At 32.0% G+C, this 26,588-nt stretch overlaps 1 protein-coding gene across 1 annotated transcript in view; it reads right to left on the bottom strand.

The window, feature by feature from the left end:
• The window catches only part of LOC114335751 (voltage-gated potassium channel subunit beta-2), a 176,367-nt gene that overhangs the window by 1,089 nt on the left and 148,690 nt on the right, over positions 1–26,588 (bottom strand). Inside the window, exon 9 of the mRNA XM_050653927.1 lies at positions 17,959–18,089. Coding sequence (XP_050509884.1) covers positions 17,988–18,089 — 102 coding nt within the window. The 3' untranslated portion in view covers positions 17,959–17,987. The remainder of the gene's footprint in view (positions 1–17,958; positions 18,090–26,588) is intronic.

Here is a 26,588-nt window from a genome sequence, read left to right as displayed (position 1 = left end):
GCAGCTATAAACAGTTATTTTGTGCTGCATCCAAACCATTCTCTCAGGTTCTTCACCCATGAAATTCGTCTTCTTCCTATGCTTCTTCTGCCATTTATCTTTCCTTGCATTATGAGTCGCAGGATGCCATACTTTTCGCCCCGCATCACATGTCCGAGATACTGTAGTTTTTTTTATTTAATTGTAAGTTCAACTTCCTTCTCTTTACCTATTCTTCTCAGTACTTCGTTGTTCGTAACTCTATCTACCCAGGAAACCCTCATAATTCTTCTATAGTTCCACATTTCAAAGGCGTTAAGTCGTCTCATTGTCTCTACATTTAACGTCCATGATTCCACTCCATAGTATAGTACACTGTATACGTAACATTTTGTTAGGCGTACTTTAAGAGCTAATGTTAATTCTTTGCTACATAAGACCTTTTTCATTTTCATAAAATTAGAACGTGCTTTTTCGATTCTGACTTTGATTTCTGTAGTGTAGTTATTATTTTCTGTTATAAATGTTCCTAGGTAAGTGTACTTTTTTACTCTTTTCATCTGCTGGCCCTCTACTATCAAGATTTTGTTAGTATTATGGTTGTTTTTACTAATTTTCATAAACTTCGTCTTTTTGATATTGAGAGAGAGTCCGTACTCCCTACTTCTTCTTCTTTAAGTGCCATCTCCGCAACGGAGGTCGGCAATCATCATAGCTATTCGTATTTTAGAGATGGCTGCTCTGAAAAGTTCATTTGATGTACATCCGTACCACTCTCTCAGGTTGCGCAGCCACGATATTCTGCGTCTCCCTATGACCTACTCCCTACTACACCTTACTATTTTACTCATGAGTCTTTGCAGGTCTTGTAAACTATCGGCTAGTATTACTGTATCATCTGCATATCTGATGTTGTTAACTAAGACTCCATTTATTCTTATGCCGACTGTTTCATCTTCCAGAGTTTCTCGCATTACCTCTTCAGAATAAGCGTTAAATAATAGAGGTGGTAGTATGCAGCCTTACCTGACTCCTCTCTTTATTTCAATTTCTTCAGATGTTTCTTTTTAAATTCTTACTATTGCGATTGTAACAGAGGTGTGTTATTAGTCTTAAATCTCTTTCATCTAGGTTTTTAGTTTTCAGAATTCCCATGAGTCGATCATGTTTTACTTTATCAAACGCCTTATTGTAGTCTATAATAAAGACGTAAAGAGGACGATTAACATCCAAACATCTCTGTGTCAGCACGTTGAAGGAGAATAATGCCTCTCTGGTACCCATACCATTGCGGAACTCATATTGAGTGTCACTAATATCCAGCTCCAGTTTAGAGAGTATTTTGGCGTGGATAATTTTCAGCAGAATTTTCAAGGTATGTGACATTAAGCTTATGGTTCGGAAGTCACTGCATTATTTGGCATTCACGTTCTTTGGCAAACACACAAATGCTGATGTCAACATTTCTCTAGGGATGCTTTCCGTAGTATAGATAGCGTTGAACAGTTCTACTATTATGTCCAGGTTTTCCTCGGTGACCAACTTTATCAGCTCGCTAGGTAATTCATCTGGACCAGCAGATTTATAGGTTTTTATAGAGTCTATTGCCTGACTAACCTCTGATTTGGTTATCTCTAGGCCCACATCTCCGATTTGGCTATCTACGAATGTACTAGCTTCTCTCTGGTCATGAAATAGTTCCTCGATGTACTCTTTCCATCGTCGTAGTTTTCGTTGTCTCCATTATAATATTTCCATTTTTGTCGAGCAATATATTTAAGTAATTTATGGATTCGACCGTTACTTGATGGAAGTTCATTTTATCTCACAATAAAACACTGAAAACTTTTGTTTTCTATACTTCCACAAACTTTATTATTTACAACTATGTGACTACCATCCTACACAACACAAATTAGCAGCCTACCATAGCATGATACATAGACTGACATAAATTCCCATGACAAAAAATAACTTCGAGATAGAACTAAACATCATTAAACAAATAGCAGTAAACAACGGCTATAACGAACAAACAGTTAACAAAATTTTAACTCAAAAACTCCATAAGAAAGCCCTGAAATTAGTGTATCCACCACCACAGAAAGAACCCAGTACCTTCTGCTCTCTCACATATACTGGCAAGATAACAACAAAAATAGCCAGATACATAAAAAAGAAAGGAATAATACCAGCTTTCAGAACTACCAACAACTTAAGTAAATATATTAAGAACAATAAAAGCCGAAAGAGAAAGCAACTACAGAGTGGTGTGTACAAACTAACTTGTGGTGACTGTCCGAAAACGTACATCGGTCAAACTGGCAGAACTTTTGACACACGGATAGCAGAACACAAAAGGGCTTTCAACAATAGAAAAACAGACACTTCTACATACGCACTTCACCTTCTAGATCACAATCATTCTTTCAATGAAGAGTTTCAAATTCTGCATATCCAAAATAAAGGCCTTAAGCTATCTTTTTTAGAATCTATGGAAAGTAATAAACTGAAAAATACAGATATAATTCTGAATGACCAACTCGAGACAAACAGCTCCCCACTCTTCAACCTCTTCAGTTAGAGACTTAAAAAGACAAACACATTGTAAATTATATCACTTGAGAAAGGCACTCTGCCGAAACAGTTGTAGTCACATACTTGTAAATAATAAATTTTGTGGAAGTATAGAAAACAAAAGTTTTCAGTGTTTTATTGTGAGATAATATATTTAAGGTTTTTCTATTTCCTATTCCGGCTAGTTCTTTGACTTTTTTATGTAGGTTGACTATTTTTTATAGACACGTATATCTATTGAGTGTATATAACCTAAAAATATATTTTTTTTCGAAAAAAGCGTAAAACTTTTTTTTAGAAATGGCTGCAAGTGTAATTTTTTGTGGTTTGTATTTTATCAAAAAATATTATGTTTTTACATTTTCCATATTTTGCTGTAAGGTGAGGCGCGCCAAAAAACTGGGTTTTTTTTTATGGATTTTTGGCTGTTTTCTCGATTTTATATACTTCAAAATAGATCAAATTAGGCTTTATTATAGTTTGAAGTAACTAATTCCTTTACGATGTTCAAAAATTGAGCGAAACATCTTTAAACCACCAAAAACCCATGTTTTTCAAGGTTTTTAAGCATTTTTACAGAGTTACTCATATTTTGATAAACGATTTTTGACAATCGTCAAAAATAGTTTCAGGCCTCAACAAACAAATACAATCTTTTCAAATACAAATTACAAATACAAATTACAATTAATTCAATTTTTTATGCGAAAAACCAGGTTTTTTTCTTTTTTCAAGGGTTTATTGGGGGGTTTTACTAGGTTTATTAAACTTTTTTTTACCTTTCTACATCACTAAATAGCATGTCTTCAAAAGTTTTATAAACTAACATGAAGACGATGTATTTTCTATATTCAGGGATGCTAGAGATTTCTTGAAACATGCGAAATACCCGGTTTTTAAGTGTTTTTAGGTGATTTTGCTGGATTTTTTTATATTTCTTAAGACCCTTACCTAAACATTATTAAGCCCCGCACAAGTGGGGTAAATCTAGTAAAAACCCCCGAATAACTCTTGAAAACCTAGTATTTCCCATAAATGAGGGTTGTATTTGCTTCTTTGAGGTCTGAAACTATTATTTTTCATACTTTTTGCATATGAATTGGTGACAAATTGATTCAGGTTGTATCGGTTCTAAAAAATATTGACCCCAAAAACGCATAAGCCTTTAAAAACCTTAAAAAAAGTTTCTTGGGGCTTTAAAGGCGTTCCGTCCATTTTTGAATGTCCTAAAGAAATGAGGTACTAAAAATTATACATAAGCTACAAAAAACCTGGACTTGATCTATTTTGAACTCTATAAAATGGAAAAAACCCCCAAAACACATAAACCTGTTTTTCAAGGGTTTGAAGGAGGCGCACCTTACGGAAAAATTTGTAAAAAATCAGGAATATTTTTTTTGATAAACTACACAAAATATATATAAAAAATAGACCTGCAGCTATTAGAACTGCCTGCATTAGAACTGCATAGGTTAAGTACTCTCAACCTACAGATGTATGAAAAATAGACAAGGTTTATAAAAGCCTCAATTATGCGTGTAAATTTTTTGAAATTTTTAAATTAATTTTAACCCATCGAAAAAAAATAAATATGTAAAAAACTGAAAAAAAAATGGAATTCGGGAGTGAGGGGATATTGCCTATCTTAACGGGGGTTAGGCTTTACGTAAATTAAACAGGTTATAAAACGTTGGAACTTTCTTAATAGATATTTAAACAGGTTAATTACCTAAATTGCAAAATTTATTAGCAAATAATATAATAAATAGAAAATAACTTTAAAAACATTAACTTATAGCATGGACTCCTCTTAAATATGTGAAAGTTTAAAAAATTGAATTATTAGCTGCAGCAAGGGAGCTTGTGTACCCTAGAAGTTTGATATTTATTTGGTTCCAGTTGCTTTTCTATTCAATTTCATATGGAGTTTGTTGATTATTATAATTATTGCTTTATAAATTTTTAAACCTAGTTTAGGTAACAAAAAGTTAAAGTAGAGTCCACCAAGTTTATTGTTTCCTGTTTAATCTCAATTGAAGGTAACACAACTCAAACTTGTTTTTTAAACAAGTCATGGTAAATAAATGTTAAATAATTCGGCATAAATACGTAAAATAAAAAACGAGTCCACTTACTAGTATAAATTATTATCAACAGTAGGTAATATTAATATCTAATAAGTATACTAACTTCATTTAAATTAAGGGTACGAAGTCTGAATATGTTAAAAGAATGCTTACTAAACATAGGTATATATCACGGGAAAAAATAAAGAAATATGATCTATAAGAAAAATATCAATAAACATTATTTAATAGCCTTCAAACCTGTCCCAAATAGAACCAACAATGTAATACAGTAATGTAATACAGGTTAAATTTTAGCTATTTATAACGTTGATTTAAGACAGATTAAATAAGTTTTCCAAATTAAAAATTTAAGCAAAAACCCATTTGCTAAGCTACAGTTTAAATTTGTTAAGAACTGTGTTCTTTAGCAGTTTCTTCCTCAAAATTAATCAAAGGCGATCGTCCAACAAAGTGTACTTATGTAACAACATATTTAAATTTATGGACCCATTTTTTAAATATTACCTTCAAGCATTTTTTTAACTATAGTTTTGACGAGTATACGCAGATGCAAATGACTCCCTATATTCACACTTATCGGAGAAAATTAAAATTAAATTACCTAAAGAATGTGCTGTTTCCGATGCCAGACTGGTCAGACACAATTTACTTCTTCAATATTATAGATTGGATGGACGATGATTAATGACAACATAGTACCCAGACACAGATATAACTTATAAAGTAGGGCAGTCAATGAGGGTATGTGGCTCCGAATTCCATCCTACTATATCGATTTACGTGAAATTTTCACAGTAAGTAGGGAATAGCCCAAGAAATAAAGTCTACCCTATGCCGATGTGTGCTTTTGTCTTGGAGGCGGTTCCCACCCCTTCTCGGCGGTGGAAAATTTTTTGCTTAAATAACTACGGAACTTGCTAGAGAACCTAATACTAAGCAAAAACTGTTCTATAATTTTTTTTTTCGAAAACTCCATACTTTTTGAGTTATTCCGGGTTGAAAATTGGCAATTTTCATTGAAACATAACACCTTTTCAAACGGTTTTTTGCGAATACCTTAAAAACTATGCATCTAACTAAAAAAATTATATAAAACATTTTTGTAGCTTATAAAATAACAAAGATATTCTTTCCTTCATGAATCTTCTAGTTATAACACAAAAAGAGATATGGTAAGTGAAAAAAACTTGTTTTCTTGGTGCATGCTCAAATCAGTGTATTTAACTTGAAATAACAGAGAAACGGTCGATTTTAGGTGTATAATGCTACCAATAACTTTTGTTGTGCTTGAAAAGACCTTTAAAATAAGAAATATTAAATGTCGATTACATTCAAATTCTGCGAGATAAACTGTAAAAAATTTGATGACTAACGTATTTTAAGAAAAAAATGAGAAGTATAAATATTTAACCCCTCATCCACAAGAATTTAAATGCATCGTTTCCGTTCTACAATACATTTTACTATAGTGTTCTTTTTATGTTCAAAAATTTGGGCGGGTTTAAAATGAATGGTTTTTGAAAAAAATAAGATCAAATTATTGAGCGCATTTTTAAATTTTCTTAAAAATCTTCCTATTTCTCCATGTACCTCGAAAATGATAAAAGATGCCATACAAAAATGTAGGTTTCTTCTAGATAAACATTCTGATTTTATTTTATTTTTTATAACAGTATCTCGTATCATTTTCAGGTTACATGGAGAAAAAGGAATATTTTTAAGAAAGTTTAAATATGCGCTATATAATTTGATCTTATTTTTTTCAAAAACCATTCATTTTAAACCCGCTCAACTTTTTGAACATAAAAATAACACTGTAGTAAAATGTATTGTAAAAGGAAAACAATGCCTTTAAATTCTTGTTGATGAGGGATTAAGTTAAATACACTTCTCAATTTTTTTCTTAAAATTCCTTAGCCATCAATTTTTTGCAGCATATCTCGCTTAGTTTGAATGTAATCGACATTTAATATTGCTTATTTGAAAGGACTTTTCAAGCACAATAAAAGGTATTAGTAGCATTATACACCTAAAATCGACCGTTTTTCTGTTATTTCAAGTTGAATACACTGATTTGAGTATGCAACAAAAAAAACAAACTTTTTTTACCTACCATATCTCTTTTTGTGTGATAACTAGAAGATTGAAGAAGGAACGAATCTCTTTGTTTTTTTATGAGCTACAAAAATTTTTTATTATATAATTTTTTAGTTAGATGCATTGTTTTTAAGGTATTCGCAAAAAACCGTTGGAAAAGGTGTTATATTTCTAAAATTTCATTAAAATCCATGCAGTAGGATATAAATCGGAAGTAATAACCTGTTCTTGTGCTCATTGAATGGCGTAAAGGTATAACAGGTACTTTTTCAAGTGTATATTTGCCCACGAAAAGGCACGAAAAATTGGATACGTGGGCCATATCCTGAGAGGGGAAAATACACAATCTCTCAACTAGTCATCTAAGGAAAGATTGAGGGCAAGAGCGGGGTAGGTCGCAAACAATTGTCGTGGCTGCGAAATATAAATAACTGGACAGGCATAAATAACCCTGGCGAAATTTTGCACGCCGTAAAAGACAAACGTCTGACTTTAAGATAGTTCGCCAACGGCACCATAAGAAGAAGATATTTGCCCACGATAGGGATAATATGACAGAAGAAACACTCGATCTAGACTACAGAGTTTTACCTGGTACACAGACGGATCTAAAACTGCAGAAGATTCGGGTGGAAGAATAATCAGCAGTGACGGAAATTTAAATATTTCTATTCCCCTAGGACAGTGGTGGGCAAACTTTTTTAATGAAAATTTAAGAAATTCTAGAGGATGGCCAAAATTATAGAAAAAATGCGTTTTGTGTTAAAGCGGGCCATATACTACCAATGTTCATGGATCCTCGGTGGGCCGGATTAAATACTTTCGCGGGCCGCAGTTGGCCAGCGGGCCTTACTTTGGCCATCACTGCCCTAGGAAGATATCACTTTATACAGGCTCTGCATTAAAAATAACGAAAAAAAAGAAACAAAGACCAACATATACATGAAAAGAGTAATACAAAAGAAACTAAAAGAAAGTAACTTAATATAGTAAGAAGGAAACATAATGTCAAAAAGAGGAGAGAATGCAAAAAGCTGGCAAAAAGATCAAATTGGGCTCAAGAGTTATTTTGCGAGATTAGCGGTCTCATTATCAATATGTTTGGTAATTGAAACCTCGGATGGTATCTTTTGTAATAATGAAATAAAGATACGAAAACCTACCTAACCATTGAAAACCTACCATGAAGCTACTTAGTGCAGAAATGGACTTTTTGAGGAGAAGTTGTCGAGATGTTTTCGAGATTAGAACATGTAAGAAATAAAACAATTAGAGAACATATGAAGGTGGAAAAAACTATAATAGACGATATTGGAAGGAGAGAGCTGACATGGTTCGGTCACGTTAAAATAATGAATGAGACTCGCTGGCCGAGAAAATATTAGAGTGGGTCCCACCGAAGAGAAGAAAAAGAGGACGACCACGGAGAAGCTGGAGGGACAATATTCAGGAGGCAATGGATTAGAGGCAATTAGATGAAGATATGTGTTACGATAGAAAAAATAGAAAGCTGGGTATGGAGAGGCGGCGACAGCCGTAGAAATCCATTATATATATAAATAAAGATACGAAAACTGCAATACCTTGACCACATGATATGAGGAAAAAAGTAGCAGCTTCTACAGAATATCAAACCGAGAAAATTTTTTAGGAAAGCGTAGGAAGGCGATGAATGTCATGGCTGCGCAATCTCAGAGAGTGATCTAATTGTTTATCTCACCAGATATTTAGAGCAGTGATGAACAGAGTTCTAATAACCATAATGATCAATAACTTTCAAAAGAAGCCGGCACCTTAAGAAGAAGATGGTACCTTTTGGCCCACTGTAAACTATGTAACATATATATGAAAACATAATTAACGTAAGAAACACCATAATACTTGAAGTTAATAAATTGTTTAGATCTTCTTATTCTACCGCACTACAGCCCAAATTGAGCCTTGGCGTCCTTTATTTTTTGCCTCCACCCTTGCTTGTCTGTGGCTGCTCTTCTCCATACACGGACTCCTGAAAGGCTTGTGCGTCGCTGTTTACTGTGTCTTCCCAGCGCTTTCTTGGCTTTCCAACCGGTCTCTTTCCCTGCATTCTAGCATTCAGTGCTCTTTTTGGTAGCCTAACCTCTCCCATTCTTATCACATGTCCGGCCCATTGCAATCTTTGTATTCTAATGAAGTCCGACAGGGGTGTTTCCTTATCAAGTTGATAAAGCTCGTTGTTGTTGTTTAGATCAGTGTTTCAGGGACCCCTTTTGGTCCCTCATCAGGGACCCCTTTTGACAAACAAATTAGTTGGCAACCCCTCGTCCTATCGCACCCAGGTCCTTCGCCATTTAATAATATTTACTAATTAATCAGTCTCCCACCACGTTTAGATCTTAAACCGTTACTTCCCAACGGTACTTTTAAGTCCGCGTCATATTTTGCTCATAACTTTTTAAAATAAGCTACAGCGTTGTTTTTTCTTAACGATCCTTTAGAGTTTTAGAGTACCTACAAATCTTATTGTGTATTTACTACCAAATCGTTTGAACGACATTTGAAGTTAAACATCAGCTGATAACTAATAAATGCTATTTAACAGAACATTCTCTGTCATTATTAGATCTACTTCAATACTTGGGATATAAGGGTACCATAATTTGGTGGTACTCAAAAGTACCATGGGGCCACTAAGAGTTAAGCGGAAGATCAATACGCTTAAATACCTACGAAAGAAAAACTTCTATTAAAAATATCAAGTGATGGAATGTTATAACATTTTTCAAAAAGGCTTTTTTCACAAAGACCGTATCAGTTTTGGACCAGAAGGATATGGAAATACCCCGAAGTGACTTAGAACTCGAAAATTATATAATTTTTTCCATATCCAATACAGATCCCAGGATTGAAAAGCTAGTTTCGGAAAACCAGTCACATACGTCGTATTAAGACATATTTCTCGACCCTGTTAATGTACTTGTTGCTGAATTTAAACATCGGTCGTTCAAGTCTTGAAGACAATTCACAACAAGGACGTCGAAAAACAGCAACAACACCAAAAATCGTGGAAAAAATACAGGATATGATATTGGAAAATTGGCTAGTTGACTGAAAGGGATTGAGTAGAAGCTAAAGCTAAAGTAGAAGCTAGTGCATCTCATTGAGCAATATATGCAATATTTTGACTGAAGTATTGGGTTTCAGAAAGCTGTGTTCACAACAAGCATTAGCATTGTTAGCATTCGCTAACAACAAATACACAAAAACAAAAAATTCAACTTTTTTTTTTCCAATTTTTGGAACAAAAAGCATATTCGAATGCGACTTTCTCAGCAACATTTATAGCGTTTTTGAAAGGATAAAGTATGAGAAAATAGATGAGACTTGACTTGGGCATATCCACATGATCCTGAATCAAAATAAAGAGGTGAAAGAGTGGTGTGATTCTGATTCTTCGGCTCCGAAACGATTCATGTCCAGAAATCGGCTAAGTAGGTGTTATCATCAGTTTTTAGAATGCGAGAGGAATTTTGTTTGTGTATTACTTGTAGATTGTTAAACAATAAATTCTGGATTTTATTATAACCTTTGCCGAACCTTTTAAACCAGCCGAAGAAAAATATCCACGAAAAACAGGCCCCGTTTTCAGAAGAAACCAAATCTTTGGCAACTAGCGACTTCAATATGTTTCAATGCCTAAAAATTCATGCGTGGAAAGTGTTTTTCATAAAATGATGAGGTCAAAACAGCTGTGGAAGCGTATTTTGCAGCCCTTTCAGATTGATTCTCACTTCAGGGATGGAATTTATAAATTGGATTCTCCTTGGAACAAGAGTATTTTTGGAAAAAATAAACGACAAAAATATTATGATAATTAGGGCATTATATTCTTATTTGAAAAGTTTGTTATTTAAGATATGAAACATCATCCTAAAAAACGTTTTTTTTATATTCATATTGCGACCCCCTCAGCTATTTTACGCGACCCCTCAAGATCCCCACAGGGGGTCGCGATCCATACTTTAAGAACCACTGGTTTAGATTATTTACTAAGAAGTAATGTATTCATTAAATAAAGAAAATGCTCGAAAATAATATAAAATATTATTCAAAATAGTTCATAGCGATATCCTAGCTACGTTTCAAACATAAGGTATTGAAGCATCGCAAATGTTTAGCGGTAAAAACGGTAAACTTTTATTGATATACTTTAAAAAAGCGAAAAACAGCTCTTCAAAGGGTTGCGTGGTTTGTCCTGCGTGGGAATCTACAAAAAAGGGGAAAACCTATTTTACCTTAACTTAAGAGATAACACATATATCGAGAACGTAAGCCCTTCTTCGTCTAAAGTAAATAAAAATTAAAAAATAATGTATATATAACTTATAGAATAGAAACAATTAATTTTTATCTCAGATTTATTTAACTTATTTTGTTTTAGCATTACTTTAGTGAATACTTTAGAACATTATTAAAATATATACAAATTCAATACGGTGCTTCCTTTTGGACACATATGTGGCTATTGTTATGATATGCTATTCTTATTCTTTGTACTCAGCCAGTTTCTTTTAGTAAACCCATCTTACGTAAGAATGAAACGAATCAACTTGAGGTTTTGTAAAGACAGACTCCAATTCAGCCACCAAATTGAGTATCTAGTTAGAAAAAAGTTACATACAAAACGTACATTTGGCATCAGATTGAACATAGAGCACTCTACAATATCTACACTCTGTTCAATCGAGACCTCCCACAGAAGCTGCTAACTTTGAAAAGGAGTATTCTGCAGAAAGTAAATTAAAAACTCAGTCATTTTTCTTCATGGTTCATTTACCTTAACTAATTTGTATAGGTGTTTTCTGAAACAGCAATTCCCAGTTACCATTTCGGTGCCCGTTTTACTCTTTCGTTTATTAAGGTTCATCAATTATTGTTCGAGAGTTTTTTTATCAATATTCGTGATTATTTTATTAGTCTGCATTTGCTCTTGAGTGGCTTTCCATTCCTTTTGATGACTCTTTATCAGCCACTTCTGAACCTCGTTTCTTGCATCGTTTTTGGTGATAATGCTCTGGGTCTACAAAGGTTTTCTCGAGTCTTGCTTTATCAATAAACCTGCTTGTTCATTCCTATGCACCTTTTCATGACCTGGCACCCATAATAAAGACACTTTATTGTCTTTTAGTAATCAGTCTTCAGGGCAAGAGGTGCCCTGGAAGTAAACATATATCCTGGCCGGCCAATCTTCGGAAATCGACTGGTCTAACATCAACTGATCTATTTCGAGTTGCTGTGAATAGGATAGGATGGGTCAAATTGGTCGCTAAAATCACTATAAGATAGGCACTTTTAGACGGAGATTGTCTTTTGCCAGGTTGTTGAGGAGATCCTCGGACAAGCTCTACTTGTCATACATAGATGATGTCATAAGCCTTTAACACTAGAAAGTCGGGCTTAGCTTACCTACCTAGAAAGCCGGAAGGGATCATTTTGGTCCCACGTTCTTTAATCAATTAAAACTCAGTTTAAAGAAATTAAATCTACTCTAGACTCTAGTATAGACGATAGAATCTGATTTTATTTGTTACTTTCATTGTTTAACACATTCGCTGCCTATCAAAAACATTCGGAACACCATAGAGTTAGCAGTTTTTGATATTTGCCACACATTGCCTTGTTACAGCCGCGGCAATGATTGGAAGTATGATTTCCTTTACAAAATATTTTCAACTGATATTTTTGTCGTTTTTGGATAGTAACAGTGATAGTTGTTGGTAGACCTGGTGTTGCTAGGCGTAGTTCCAGATTTCGGGAGGAAAAGTATGTTGCCCATAATTCTTCACACAACCGAAGAATAAACTTACAAAGACTGAGTCTACTTCCAGTTATTTCTTTATAAATAATCCATGCATTTATTGCTTCCAAGTCAAGAGTATTATAAAACACGTACATGGGTCATCGTCTTGAAGTTACTTTTGTAGTATAAAGACGCGTCATTTGGTCCTCTACACCCACAATAATTGTATCTTTGTGTTCACTTGTATTCGCCAACAATTGTATCTTTATTACGTAGATGATCAGTACCAGTATAAGGGTAACCATTTACAATAAACATACATAAATATAATTTTACCCATCCGACAGGAATTTGAAAGAAAGGCTCGTCGAATTTACCAGAAAACGATAATAACTTACACAGGGCCAATTTGGTCCCTTTAGACTTCTATGGTAGATTTGTTAGAAAAACCATTTAATAAATTTAGTAAACAATATTTTTTTGTGTTAAATAAGTCTTTGTATCAAAATATTAAAAGTCATAAAATATGAAATCATTATTGCCTCAAATAAAAAAACTACAATAACTTCAAATCGCAACAGGGGCCAAATTGGCCCCTCCGACTTTCTAGTGTTAATACTTCAAAAAAGTAGATATTCAAAAAATATTTTAAGCTTGTTTTTATGTGATTTATTAGCCGAAATAAATAAAAATCTGAGATAAAAATGTTAAACAAATGTTAAAAAGAAGCTTATTTTGTAACCTAATGGCCCATGATGATTCAAATGCTTATTTGCTTAGGGAATCAATTTCAAGAAAATTTAAATAAATAAAGTAGGACATAGTAATTACATATTATTTACATATTACAAATCAAAATGCATATTTGTCCTATGTCCAATCAATTCTGTGAATTGGGTAATAATAAGAATATTACATTGTAATCACAATTTAGCTTCTATTTTTATTTGATTTCTTTTAATTTCATAATTTCTCTAAGTACGTTGAGTTGCCCAATCTAATTTTTACATGAGCGTTTTTGTTAGACAATTTTATGTTGTTTTGTCACTTTTATTCTTGAGAATTTGAAGAATTTTTTAAATCAACAAACTAAACTATATTCCCTTCTACTTTAACTTAATTTGTGTAACTCATATATCGTTTGTAATTGTGATCAAACCTGGACAATTTGAAAAATCCAGATTTAGAAAAGCGATTGCGAGAACAATTGAATATATGACTCCTAGAACAGAGGGAGGAAACAATACAAGAAGAACGAAATAAGATTAAGAGTGAATTAAAATGAAAGAGCTTTGGTTTTAAGAAGAATGTAAAAGCAATAGACAAAATAAATTAACTACACCTGCCGCTTACTCAAAAACGAACAGGAGAAAGGCGTGAAAAATTCGAAGAAGAACGAAGAAAAGTAAACAAAGTCAGAACCAGAGAAATGAATAAACATACCTATCCACAAGACATGCACTGAAGCATAATACAGCTCCAGATATTAATAACGTACCAACTAAAATTCTCAAAATTGTAGGACAAACACTAATAGATTTAGTAAACTAATAACAAATATCTGCAACACAGAAGAAATTCCAGGAGACTGGAAAAATCAGTTATACAGGGTGTCCCGACAAGATTGGTCATAAATTATACCACAGATTCTGGGGTCAAAAATATGTTGATTGAACTTAACTTACCTTAGTACAAATGTGCACATAAAAAAAGTTATAGCCCGTTGAAGTTACAAAATGAAAATCAATTTTTTCCAATATCTCGAAAATTATTAGAAATTTTTTATTGAAAATAGACATGTAGCATTCTTATGGCAGAGTCATCTTAACAACAAATTATACTGAAATTTGTGCACCCCATAAAAATTTTATGGGGTTTTGTTCCCTTGAACCCCCCCCAAACTTTTGTGTACGTTCCATACGTTCCAATTAAATGATTATTTTGGTACCAATAGTTAGACACAATATTTTTAAAACTTTTTTGCCTCTTAGTATTTTTTCGATAAGCCAGTTTTTATCGAGATGCGGCTACTTTTTTAATATATTTACATAAAAATTTTATGGGGGTTTCGTTCCTTTAAACCACCCAAATGTTTGTGTACATTCCAATTAAACTTTTATTGCGGTACCGGTACCATTAGTTAAACAAAGGGTTTTTAAACTTTTTGCCTCTTAGTATTTTGTCGAAAAGCCAGTTTTTGTCGAGATGCGGCTACTTTTTTAATATATTTACATACAACTTTTATGGGGGTTTCGTTCCTTTAAACCCCCCAAATGTTTGTGTACATTCAAATTAAACTTTTATTGCGGACCATTAGTTAAACAAAGGGTTTTTAAAACTTTTTTGCCTCTTAGTATTTTTTTATATTATAAAAATGTAAATTAAATTTTTTTCATATTATTACCAGGTCTCTATATTATAAAATTATATATGTACCATACTATAAAATTATTCAAAATATCTCGATAAAAACTGACTTTTCGAGAAAGTACTAAGAGGCAAAAATGTTTTAAAAACACTGTGTTTAACTAATAGTACTATAACAATAATTTAATAGAGGAACATACACAAACGTTTAGGGGGGTTTAAGGGAACAAAACCCCCATAAAATTTTATGGGGTGCACAAATTTCACTTTAATTTTTTGTTAAGATGTTCCTGCCATAAGAATGCCACATGCCTATTTTCAATAAAAAATCTCTAATAGTTTTCGAAATATTGGAAAAAAATTGATTTTAATTTTGTAACTTCAAAGGGCTTTATTTTTATGTGCACATTTGCACGTGACCAGACACCTCGTAACGCGACAGTTCGTAACCGGACAGTTGGTAACGGACAATTCGTAACAGCGACGGTTCGTAACGGCGACACTTGGTAACGGCGACAGTTCGTAACTAGACAAATTCGTAACGGACAATTCGTAACGTCCAAATTGAATTATTCTGTTTATTTCTGTTAATGTGAAAACTAACTGATATCACAGTTATAATTGAAATTATCTTTATCAATTTAACGAAGCAGTACGGGGATAAACATGTTTAACACATTTTATATTTTGTGTTTCAGAGTACCTATATTAAAAGCCTTTAAACAGAAACAAATATTTGAATACATAAAAACTTTTAACAATATCCTTAAAAGTTTATTTCTCTTATTGTTCCTTAAATTTTCATATACAGTAAAACCTGTGTTACCGGCCACTCGCCAAAAACGGCCAGCTGTACTAACAGCCAGTTTAAAAATTCTCCAAACCAATTATGTATACAAGACTACAAAAACTGGCAATACCGGCCACCTTTCTATATCGGCCAATAGTTCTTTAATTTTTAGTGGCCGTTACTGACAGGTTTTACTGTACCTAGACAAAGGAATAATGAAGTACTTAATTCCTGAAATCTTTAATCTGACATACAACTTTTTAAATAAACATTTTGTAAAGAAAAGATTATAATTACCTGTTATCATAAACCTTGTGATTGGTAATAGCTTTGGGACATTCAATCAACGGTTATACATAGTTGATAAGAGGGATGGCTTTTTTATTATATTCTGAAACACGAAATATGAAATGCCTTAAAAATGTTTATCCTGATACTGATTCGTTAAATTGATAAATATAGTTTCATTTATAATTGTAATAACAGTTAGTTTCCACGTTAACAACAAAAACCAGAATAATTCAATTTGGACGTTACGAATTGTCCGTTACGAATTTGTATAGTTACGAACTGTCGCCCTTATGAAGTGTCGCCGTTAAGAACTGTCGCTGTTACGAATTGTCCGTTACCAACTGTCCGTTTACGAACTGTCGCGTTACGAGATGCCATGGAACCACATTTGCACTAAGGTAAGTTAGGTGCAATCAACATATTTTCGATCCCAGAATCTGTGGTATAATTTATGACCAATCTTTTCGGGACACCCTGTATATCAAATCCACAAGAAGGTAGACAAACTCAGATACAAAAACTACAGAGGCATATCCTTACTCTGTGTAAGCTATAATGTGTTAACGTGGATCATAAACAGAAGATTAAGCCACTTCATAGAGCAAATCAAAGAAGAATACCAGGCTGGATTCAAACCAGGACGGTCTACTATTAATTGACCAGCTGTTCAACGTAAAACAAATATTAGCTAAAGCCTGGAAGCACGATATAGATATCCATTAAATCTTTGTAGATTTTCGACAAGCCTATGACAAAATAAACAAAGATGAAATATACTTAATTATGCAATTTGCACCATATGCACAAATAAATTGTGGCTTATTTCCAAATTAAAATACTAAATTGTATCAGATACCACAAACAAATAGCTTCAAAACAATACTTAATTATGCGATAATTTGGTATACAAAGGACATTGTTACAGTGGAACCTCGATAACTCGGATTAATCGGGACCACGGCCGATCCGGGTTATCGAAAATACGGGTTAGCCGAAGAGTATGGTAAAAATTAATAAAATACGGTATACTTATAGATAAAGTCCCTTATAATTGAAATAACATGAAATATATATGCACAGTACACATCTAACTTACCTATAGTTGTATAGAGTATAGTATAGACAGTATAGAGTATTGTTCATTTCTAGGTAAAAAACTCAGTCAGTTTCGGTTTTGTCAATTTCGTCTGCCATCGGAACGATGTTATGTTATTTAAGAACAGTGGCCCTTTCATTGTTTAAAAGACCATTATTAAAAAAAAATAATTTTAAATATTCTTTTAGTCTTTTTTAAACAATGCTAAGACAGTTGGAAATAAATAAAGGAATAACAGGTGCCTGTTGCTTCCGATGGCCCGAGTAAATGAACCATAATGAACGTCGCTCTGCTGCCGCCGTGTGCCATAAGACATTTTTATTATCGTATAGTTCAAATTACACAAATACCCATTATCTCTCAAATATTATACTATGGTCGAAGCGAAGATCGATGGGATATGCGCATTTTATCAATGAAATTCGATATTTTTAAGACATTCCAGAAGCGGCTACAGATAAAATGTTTTAACATAGTACATACATTTTTATTGTTGAAATGTTTGTCTGATGAAAATCGGTCCGGGTTAGCCGTACTTCCGGGTTATCGAGGGCCGACTTATCGGGGTTCCACTGTATATGTAATTATTTCAAGCCACCCTAACTCACAGAGAAACGCGTACGAGTCCAAAACTAATAATTGACAGGTCTCTTCCAGATAAATAAGAGGCTAAAACATTGGTGGGAATATTTGTGGTTTGGAACAAAGTTTTAAAACCATTTCATTTGAATCGCCATGAGCCACTATAAACTTTGTTATCAAAAAACATACACTTACATGTATTTTGTACCATGCAGAAAAGTTGTAAAAATAATGTTTTAGTATTATGTTGTGCTTATTATGGAAAATTAGTGTTATTTTGTTAATAGAATATAATTTGAACATAATTTACCTGATGGAGCCAGGGGGGCACATTGATTGTCATCTAAGCGCTAAAGTAGAAACCATAGGAGGTCGGGTTGGTTTATTTTCTAAAATTCGCTCAATTTCCGCCACCATATTCGTGTTCAACTTCGGAATAAGCTGCAGCAGTCAAATAAAAAAAGTTCAAATATCAATTTATCATTAAATTCATGGTTTAAGTACATATCCAACTTAACAAAATTAAGAAATTGTAACCTACATAATGTTGACTTCAAAAAATCTGCAGGACACGACTTAATTAGTGCTACAATTATTCTGATCGAACTTTTGTATAAGGGACTGAGGTATTTGACACAAATAGCCCATGATGTTTTATGGACGAGATACTTTCTGCATTTGTGGAAGGTAGCCCAAATTATAGTAGTCCCTTCTTCTTAAGGTGCCTTCTCCGTTACTGAAGGTTGGCTATAACTACAGCATATTGCTCTCTATCTTGAGCTATTCTTAGTGTCGAACGTGTGTCTATGCCTGTCCTGTCTCTTACGTTCTTTAGCCAGGAGCATTTTCTTCTTCCTGGACCTCTTCTTCCTTCCACTTTCCCTTCCATTACAAACCGTAAAAATTTGTATCTTTCTTCTCTGTAAATATGTTCTAGATAACTCATTTTTATGTTTTTCACAATATTTAGGAGTTCTGTCTCCTAAATATTGTAAAAAACAGTCCCCATTCTTCTCAGCACCTCGTTGTTGGTCGCGTGCTCTGTCTAAGAGATCTTCAGCATCCTTCAAAAAACCTACATCTCAAAGGCTTCGATACGCCTCATATTTGTAATTCCGAGAGTCCATGTTCCACTCCGTATAGTAATATGGAATAAATAAATGTTTTTACAAATTGGTATCGGATATCCAACGATAAGGTAGAGTTTATAAGGATTTTTTTCATTCTTTGAAAAGTGGACCTACTATACTCTATACGAGCACGTATTTCGACCTGGAATCGACCTGGAATCCTTGTACAGGTTATATCTGTTTCTTATAAATACGAATATTAATGTCGGAATTTGGCGCACATGTAACAGCCATTAGTTTTTTTATTTGTGTTTATATTCAGCCCCAAGCTATCTCCCTCTCTGGTTATGACATTCAAAAGTCATAACCATGAACGGTGAAGTCATCCATAATTTGCGACATGCGGAAGATACAGCACTCCTAGCTTCTACTCAAGAAGATTTGCAAACATTACTTGACAATGTCGTTGAGAGCTGTACAGAAGCAATTCTGGATCTGTATATATGGAAAACCAAAATACTCGTAATAAGTATATAAGACAATATAAAGCCATCTATTAAATAGTACCAAACTTGAGCAAGTTGATCATATTGTTTACTTTGGATATTAAGCGTCGTTTAAACACAACGACAAGTCACAGCAACTAGTTGTGATGACAAGTTGAAACGCTGTTTAGACGCTGCGATTCAATGCGATACCACCTTCAACCCAACTCCAACTTTGATAAGTTGTGCGATGCACCGTTTACACACAATGATAAGTTGCAACAACTCGATTGACCTTGATAAGTTGTTTGATTTATCGCTGTGTTTAAACGACCCTTTGTTAAATTGTAACACAGAGAGTCACGGTGAAATTAGATCCAGAATTCAGCAGACCAGAGATGATTTTAGAAGGATGTCCAAGGTATTATGTAATGCGAGACCTAAAATTAGCATTGCGGATTCGCCTACTTCGCTGCTACATGTTACCGCTCTTACTTTATGGGTGTGATCTAAATCATGTGAAAAGTGATCTAAATCATCTTGAGGCTTTCGAAATGTGGTGCTATAGAAGAATTTTAAAAGTTTCTTGGGTAGAGAAGATTCGAAGCTCCACAATACTAGAACGTCTCAGCGAGACTACTGAGATTATAAAAAGCATCAAGTAGAGACACTGGAGTATTTCGGACATGTAATGAGAGGTCCCAAATATAGGTTGCTACAAAATATTATGTAAGGGCAAATAGCAGACAAACGCAGTCTAGGACTAATAGTTCAGAGAAATAAGGGAAAAAAATAGCCTGTTGGTGACACAACCCCCTCCAGGCCGAAACCAAATTTTTTGAGTAGTGTGGACATCTATAATAATCACCTATATGTTTCCTGCAGCCGATTTTGATGATATACATAGTTATAAACAATTGAAGATCAAAAAACGCTAAATTTTCGCTTTTTTCGTTTATTGCCAAATGGCTAAGCATTTTAAACAAGTTTGGAAGTAAGAAACTCATAAACCATATAAAAAACTTCAATATGGCTCCCGCTGAATATGTCTATCCTTATTGGTTGCTTAGAAAATTGCAAAATAATTCATAAATTTTGAGTTTATATAAATATTCATAACTTATGTAAAAATGAACTTAGAATCTTCTTATTATACGGAATGTTGGGACTTCTAATGCTTAAATTACACACTAAATTTCATAACAATTGGTCAAATAGTTTAAAAGTTATTTAATTTGTTTATCCCAAATAAATTTTTTTTGTAACACTATAAGTCAGAAAATGATGCAGTTACAGTAATACTTTGGATAGTTTATGAAAGAAGAAGATTTATACTAATAACTTAATTAAAAAAGAATGACAAAAAATAATTCTAAGTATCGCAAAATTATTTTGCAAAAACATGTCGATTTGTTGCTTATACACAATTATAATAACTTTTTAACCATTACCCGTAGAAAAATTATTTTTTCACATTTAGAAAGACTGAATTTTTATACAAATTTAAAAAAAGAAAAAAATTGTCCTAGGACAATTAGGGACGAAGTTGCCGCCCCCCATTTTTTAATTCACAGCAGCTTTCTTTATAACAATTACGAAATAAAATCAGTCACATTGGAAAGAGCATACTTCAGAGTTTTAATGTACCAAGTATAAAAAATATATACTTTAAAACAAATCGTCCACAAAACTTCAAAATGTGACCCTTAAAATCGGCCGGCCTCGAAACTTGGGAGATCGATGAGAAGGGGGAAGGAAATGTTAGCTGTATCTCTTGTTCTCGCCTATGAATTTCGACGTTTCTTTTTTTAATTTGTATGTACTTTTTGCGTACAGTACGAGTATGCATTATTTAAATAAATTAATTGTTATATACACCATCAAATTTGTTTAAACAATTTTTTTTCATTTCTTTTAATAATATTTGAAGTAATTTTAATCACAAAACATACATATTTATGAATAATATAATAATACATAGTTTTTTATTAAACTTGGTAATAATTTAAAGTATGAAAAAACAAACTATCCCATTCGATTGTTTCTAAAAATAGTATTGGTCTATGGAAATCAGAAAATCTCAAATAAACTAGGTTTTATTTTTTTAGTAAACATGCTATTAGATGAATAAAAAACTGAAGTTACAGAACCACCAAAAAAGAGATAAACGTAATTGATTGGGGTTGGAAATTAAGCTAAGAACCGTTAGTGACGATCCGATCAACAGATCTTCTTTATATCAGATATTTTATTAAAATAAACTATCTGCTCTTGCAAAACTGGTTGCACCGAGTACTTGTTAGTACAGAGATATAAATAGTTTATGGACTTCGGTTATCAAAACCTCAATCTTTCTCTATTATCTATTTTGGAGTTTCTTTTTTTAATCTGCATGTACTCTTTGCGTACGTTACGGATATGTTTTTTGTTAATAAAGTGGTTATTTAATTAACTATGTAAATTGTGTAAACAATTTTTGGAAATTCTTTTACGATATTTTTAGGATGACTTTGTTGGCAATTATAGGAGTGGATCATATGCACTTGACTTTACAAAAACTTATAATAAATGGGTAACTAATAATTGTTACGTTTTTCATATAAATACAAGTATTCCTAGATAAACCTCCTTTAATTTTATTTTAATAGTCTTGCTATCATACCAAAATGTATGAAATATATTTTGTTTTTTTGCAATCTTAAAATTATAACTTTCAATGTTGTAAGATACAATTATTACAATATTGTAGAAAATTTCTGAAAATAATTTTGTTCTTTTTATCCACTCTCTAATTTTGTTACATTTCATTTTTCGTTTATCTAGTAGCATGTTTATCAAGAAATAAATCCTAGTTTATTTGAGATTTTTTATTTTCAGTTTAATATTATAAGCCAATTTTAGATTTAGGAATAATTGAATAGGATTAGTAATATAATAATTACAGGGTGTAACAAAAATACAGGTCAAAAATAGTTCGATTAAACCTAACTTACCTTAGTATAATTATGCACATAAAAAAAGTTACAGCCCTTTGAATTTACAAAATGAAAATCGATTTTGTCCAATATATAGAAGAGATTTTTTATTGAAAATAGACATGCGGTATTTTTATGGCAGGAGCATCTTACAAAAAAATTATAGTAAAATTTTGACACTCCATAAAAATTTTATGGGGGTTTTGTTCCTTTAAACCCCCCCCCCCCCAAACTTTTGTGTTCGTTCCAATTAAATTATGAATGTGGTACTGTTAGTTAAACACAATGTTTTTAAAACTTTTTTGCCTCCTAGTACTTTTTCGAAAAGTCAGTTTTTATTGAGATATTTTAAATATTGTATATGATAAATATGGTTAAGTACGATTATGAAGACTTGGTAATCATATGAAAATTTATTATTTATAATTTACATTTTTAGGCATATTTTGAACCATATTAAAAAAGAAGCCACATCTTGATAAAAGGTGCCTTATCGAAAAAATACTAAGAGACATAAAAGTTTTAGAAACATTGTGTTTAACTAATGGTGCCGCAGTAATAGTTCAATTGGAACGTACAAAAACATTTGGGGGGTGTAAAGGAACAAACCCCCATAAAATTTTTATGTAAACATATTAAAAAAGAAGCCGCAACTCGATAAAAACTGCCTTATCGAAAAAATACTAAGAGGCAAAAAATTTTTAAAACAGTGAGTTTAACTAATGGTACCACAATAATAATTTAATTGGGTTGTACACAAAAGTTTGGGGGTTTAAGGGAACAAAACCCCCATAAAATTTTTATGGGATGCAAAAATTTCACTATAATTTTTCTTTAAGATGTTCCTGTCATAAGAATGATACATGTCCATTTTCAATAAAAAATCTCTAATAGTTTTCGATATATTTGAAAAAATCGATTTTCATTTTGTAACTTCAAAGGGCTATAAGTTTTTTTATGTGCACATTTGTATTAAGGTAAGTTAGGACCAATCGATCTATTTTTGGTCCCAGAATTATGTGATTTAATTTATGACCTGTATTTTTGTTACGCCCTGTATAACTAATATGTACGTTTTACAATAAAAGTTACATAAAATATTATTAAAAAAATTGAAAAAAATTGTTTAAACAAATTTGATGGTGTATATAAAAATTAGTTTATTTAAATAACGCATATTCGTAATGTACGTAAAGAGTACATACAAATTAAAAAAAAGAAACAACGAAATAAATAATCGAGAACCAGAGATACAGTTAATAGCTCCTTCCCCCCTCTCATCGCTATCTTAAGTTTCAACGCCGGCCGATTTTAAGGGCCACATTTTTAAGCTTTGTGGACGATTTCCTTAAAACGAAATCTTTTGTGTACTTGGTACGTTAAAACTTTGAAGTATGTTCTTTCAAATGCTGCTAATTTTATTTCTTAATTGTTATAAACAAAGCTGCCGTGAATTAAAAAAAGAAGGGGGCTAACTTTGTCCCTAATTGTCGTAGGACAATTGTTTTTCTTTCTAAATGTGTATAAAAATTTAGTCTTTCTAAATATGGAAAAATAATTTTTCTACGAGTAACGGTTAAAAAGTTATTCTAATTGTTTATAAGCAAAAAATCGACACGCTTTTGCAAAATAATTTTACACTATTTATAATTAGTTTTTGTCATTTTTTTAAATTAAGTTAATAGAATAAATCTTCTTCTTTCATAAACTGTCCAAAGTATTACTGTAACCTCATCGTTTTCTGACTTATAGTGTTGCAAAAAAAATTAATTTGGGATAAACAAATTAAATAACTTTTAAACTATTCGACCAATTGCTTTGAAATTTAAAATATAATTTAAGCACCAGAAGTCTCAGCAATCTGCATAATAAGAAAGTTCTAACTTAATTTTTACATAAGTTATGAACATTTATAAAATCTCAAAATTTATGACTTATTTTGCAATTTTCTAAGCAACAAATAAGGATAGACATATGCAGTGAACGCCATATTGAAGATCTTTATATGGTTTATCAGTTTCTTACTCTAAAATTTGTTTAAAATGCTTCATTTTTTATTAATAGACGAAAAAAGCGAAAATTTAGCGTTTTTTGATCTTCATTTGTTTATAACTATGTATATCATCAAAATCGGCTGCAGGAAATATATAGGTTATTAATATAGATGTCCATACTACTCAAAAAATTTGGTTTCGGCCTGGAGGGGGATGTGTCACGAGAAAAATCTTATTTCTCTGGACTATAAGAAAGACTTCTAGTCCAAGTAATGAAGCTTAAAATAGGACAAAACCTCGCAATTTTTACAGAATGGATCGATTTGCTTGAAAAATTGAGAATAAGTAGTGGATAGTCCAAGGATCAAAATTTATCATCAGAATCACTTTTACCATGGGGGTGGTTGCCACCCCATCTCAGGGGTGGAAATTTTTTATTATATCTTAAACACAAAAGTTGGTAAAAACGTTCATTCTTAGCAAAAAACGTTCTATCCATTTTTTTTAATAAAATTGATAGTTTTCGATTTATTCGCTATCGAAACTGTTGGTTTTATATCGAAAAAATCAATGTTTTTAATAAGTTCTCTGCTAATAACTCCAAAAGTTTTCGTTTTATCAAAACAAATTTACTTAACAAAAATGTACCTTTTGAAAAAATAAACAAAAACGTGTTTTTAGATTTTCTTTAAGACCAATAGTAATCGAGCTATACTTTATTATATGTTGGCTCTTCTTCGTCAAATGCTAAATATTGTAGTTTCAAAGTCAAAAGACGAGAAAACTATGCATTTTTCGAGGACAACTTGTTCAAACTAATTTAAAGTATTAAAAATATCTATCTCCAGAAATAAAAAAAGTCTCTAGCTCAAAAATTAAGTAACTTATAATGAAAAGAATGTCAGTCCCTATTTTTTTCAGCGAAAAAGTGATTGGAGGCAACCCCTAATCACCACCCTAATTAAAATTGGTCATTGACCTTATTTGGTCTTTTTTATTTTGTATTAATAATAGGTTCTAGAAGTTTGACCGGCTTAGAATAAATAGTTTAAAAAAATGGATTTAAAAGCAAATAACGAATTTCTGTAGTTCGGAAAAAATTGCCTTTTCTTCAGAATAGCAAGATTAGCATCAGAGATACGAAAAAATGTTCAACTGTGAAATTGTAGCCGATTTTATTTCCAAAAACTTGGTTTCAAAAATTTTTCCTACGGCAAAAATTGAGTGAGCTATCGACAATTAAAACTTGTAATAACATGCAAAAAACCACCTTTACCAACCCTTTCAAAGTCACCTCTTTTTGCGACTGAGGATTTTAACAAGAATTAGTATTAATAGCCTTATAGTATAGACCTTATAAAAACCTACAAAATTCTTTTTTGTCAAACTTCTAGGATCAAAATTAAAAATGTTAGGTTTAAAAAATCAATATATTTTTTTGAAAAAAAAAAGAGAAATCCAATTAGAAGCATAATAATGTAAGTTAGCGGTGTTTTTAGTCATTGGCCTTATTCATTCTTATTTATTTATGTATTATTATAGATTCTAGATGTTTGACTGGCTTAGAATGATTAGTTTTTAAAAACAGGAGTTAAAAGCGAATAACGAATTTTTGTAGCTTGATAAAAAATGCCATTTTCTTCAGAATATAAAGATTAGCATCAGAGATACGAAAAAATGTTTCAATATAAAATTGTAGGTTATTCAATTCTCAAGAACTTGGTTTGAAAAATTTTTTCTACGGCAAAAATTGATAAGATCGTAAATGAGTATACCTATCAAAACATTGATTTTTTCGATATAAAACTAATATTTTCGATGGCAAATAAATCGAACACCTAATTTTATCAAAAAAATGTATAGAATATTTTTTGCTTAGAATGAATGTTTTTATCAACTTTTGCGGTCAAAATATAATAAAAAAAGAATGTGTGTACTTTGTACGCACGTAAGAAGTTATACTTCTATTATATGATTCCAACGATATCAATATACTTTTAACAGTTTCTCTACTACTTTCCAAAAATTTTTATTAAAACAATACCAAAAATTAAAAAAAATAAAAGAATAAAACACACACAAACACATTGAAAAATGCCACAAATGATTTCTGAACAATAATTGTTGCCAAAAATTTTAATTAAATACGTATTTTCTGAAAAAAATTATATAATAATATACTTACAATCATAATATCTATAAAAAAAAAAAATAACAACTTGCTTGGGGCTTGAACCCACTTCACGTCTATCGCGCCGTACGAATTTCGAACCGATTTTCCACTGGACCACCTTCGCGTATACGTCATGTGGGAATATACACAAACTAAACGTTTACGCCATAAACTTTTTGACATTTTGTTTATTTATATGAATTTAATTAAATTATTAGTTTGATTTTTGTCGAATTAAAATAC

Source organism: Diabrotica virgifera, chromosome 6 (genome assembly GCF_917563875.1).
Source record: "Diabrotica virgifera virgifera chromosome 6, PGI_DIABVI_V3a".
NCBI classification, from domain to species: domain Eukaryota; kingdom Metazoa; phylum Arthropoda; class Insecta; order Coleoptera; family Chrysomelidae; genus Diabrotica; species Diabrotica virgifera.
This window is presented reverse-complemented; position numbering and strand designations above follow the sequence as displayed.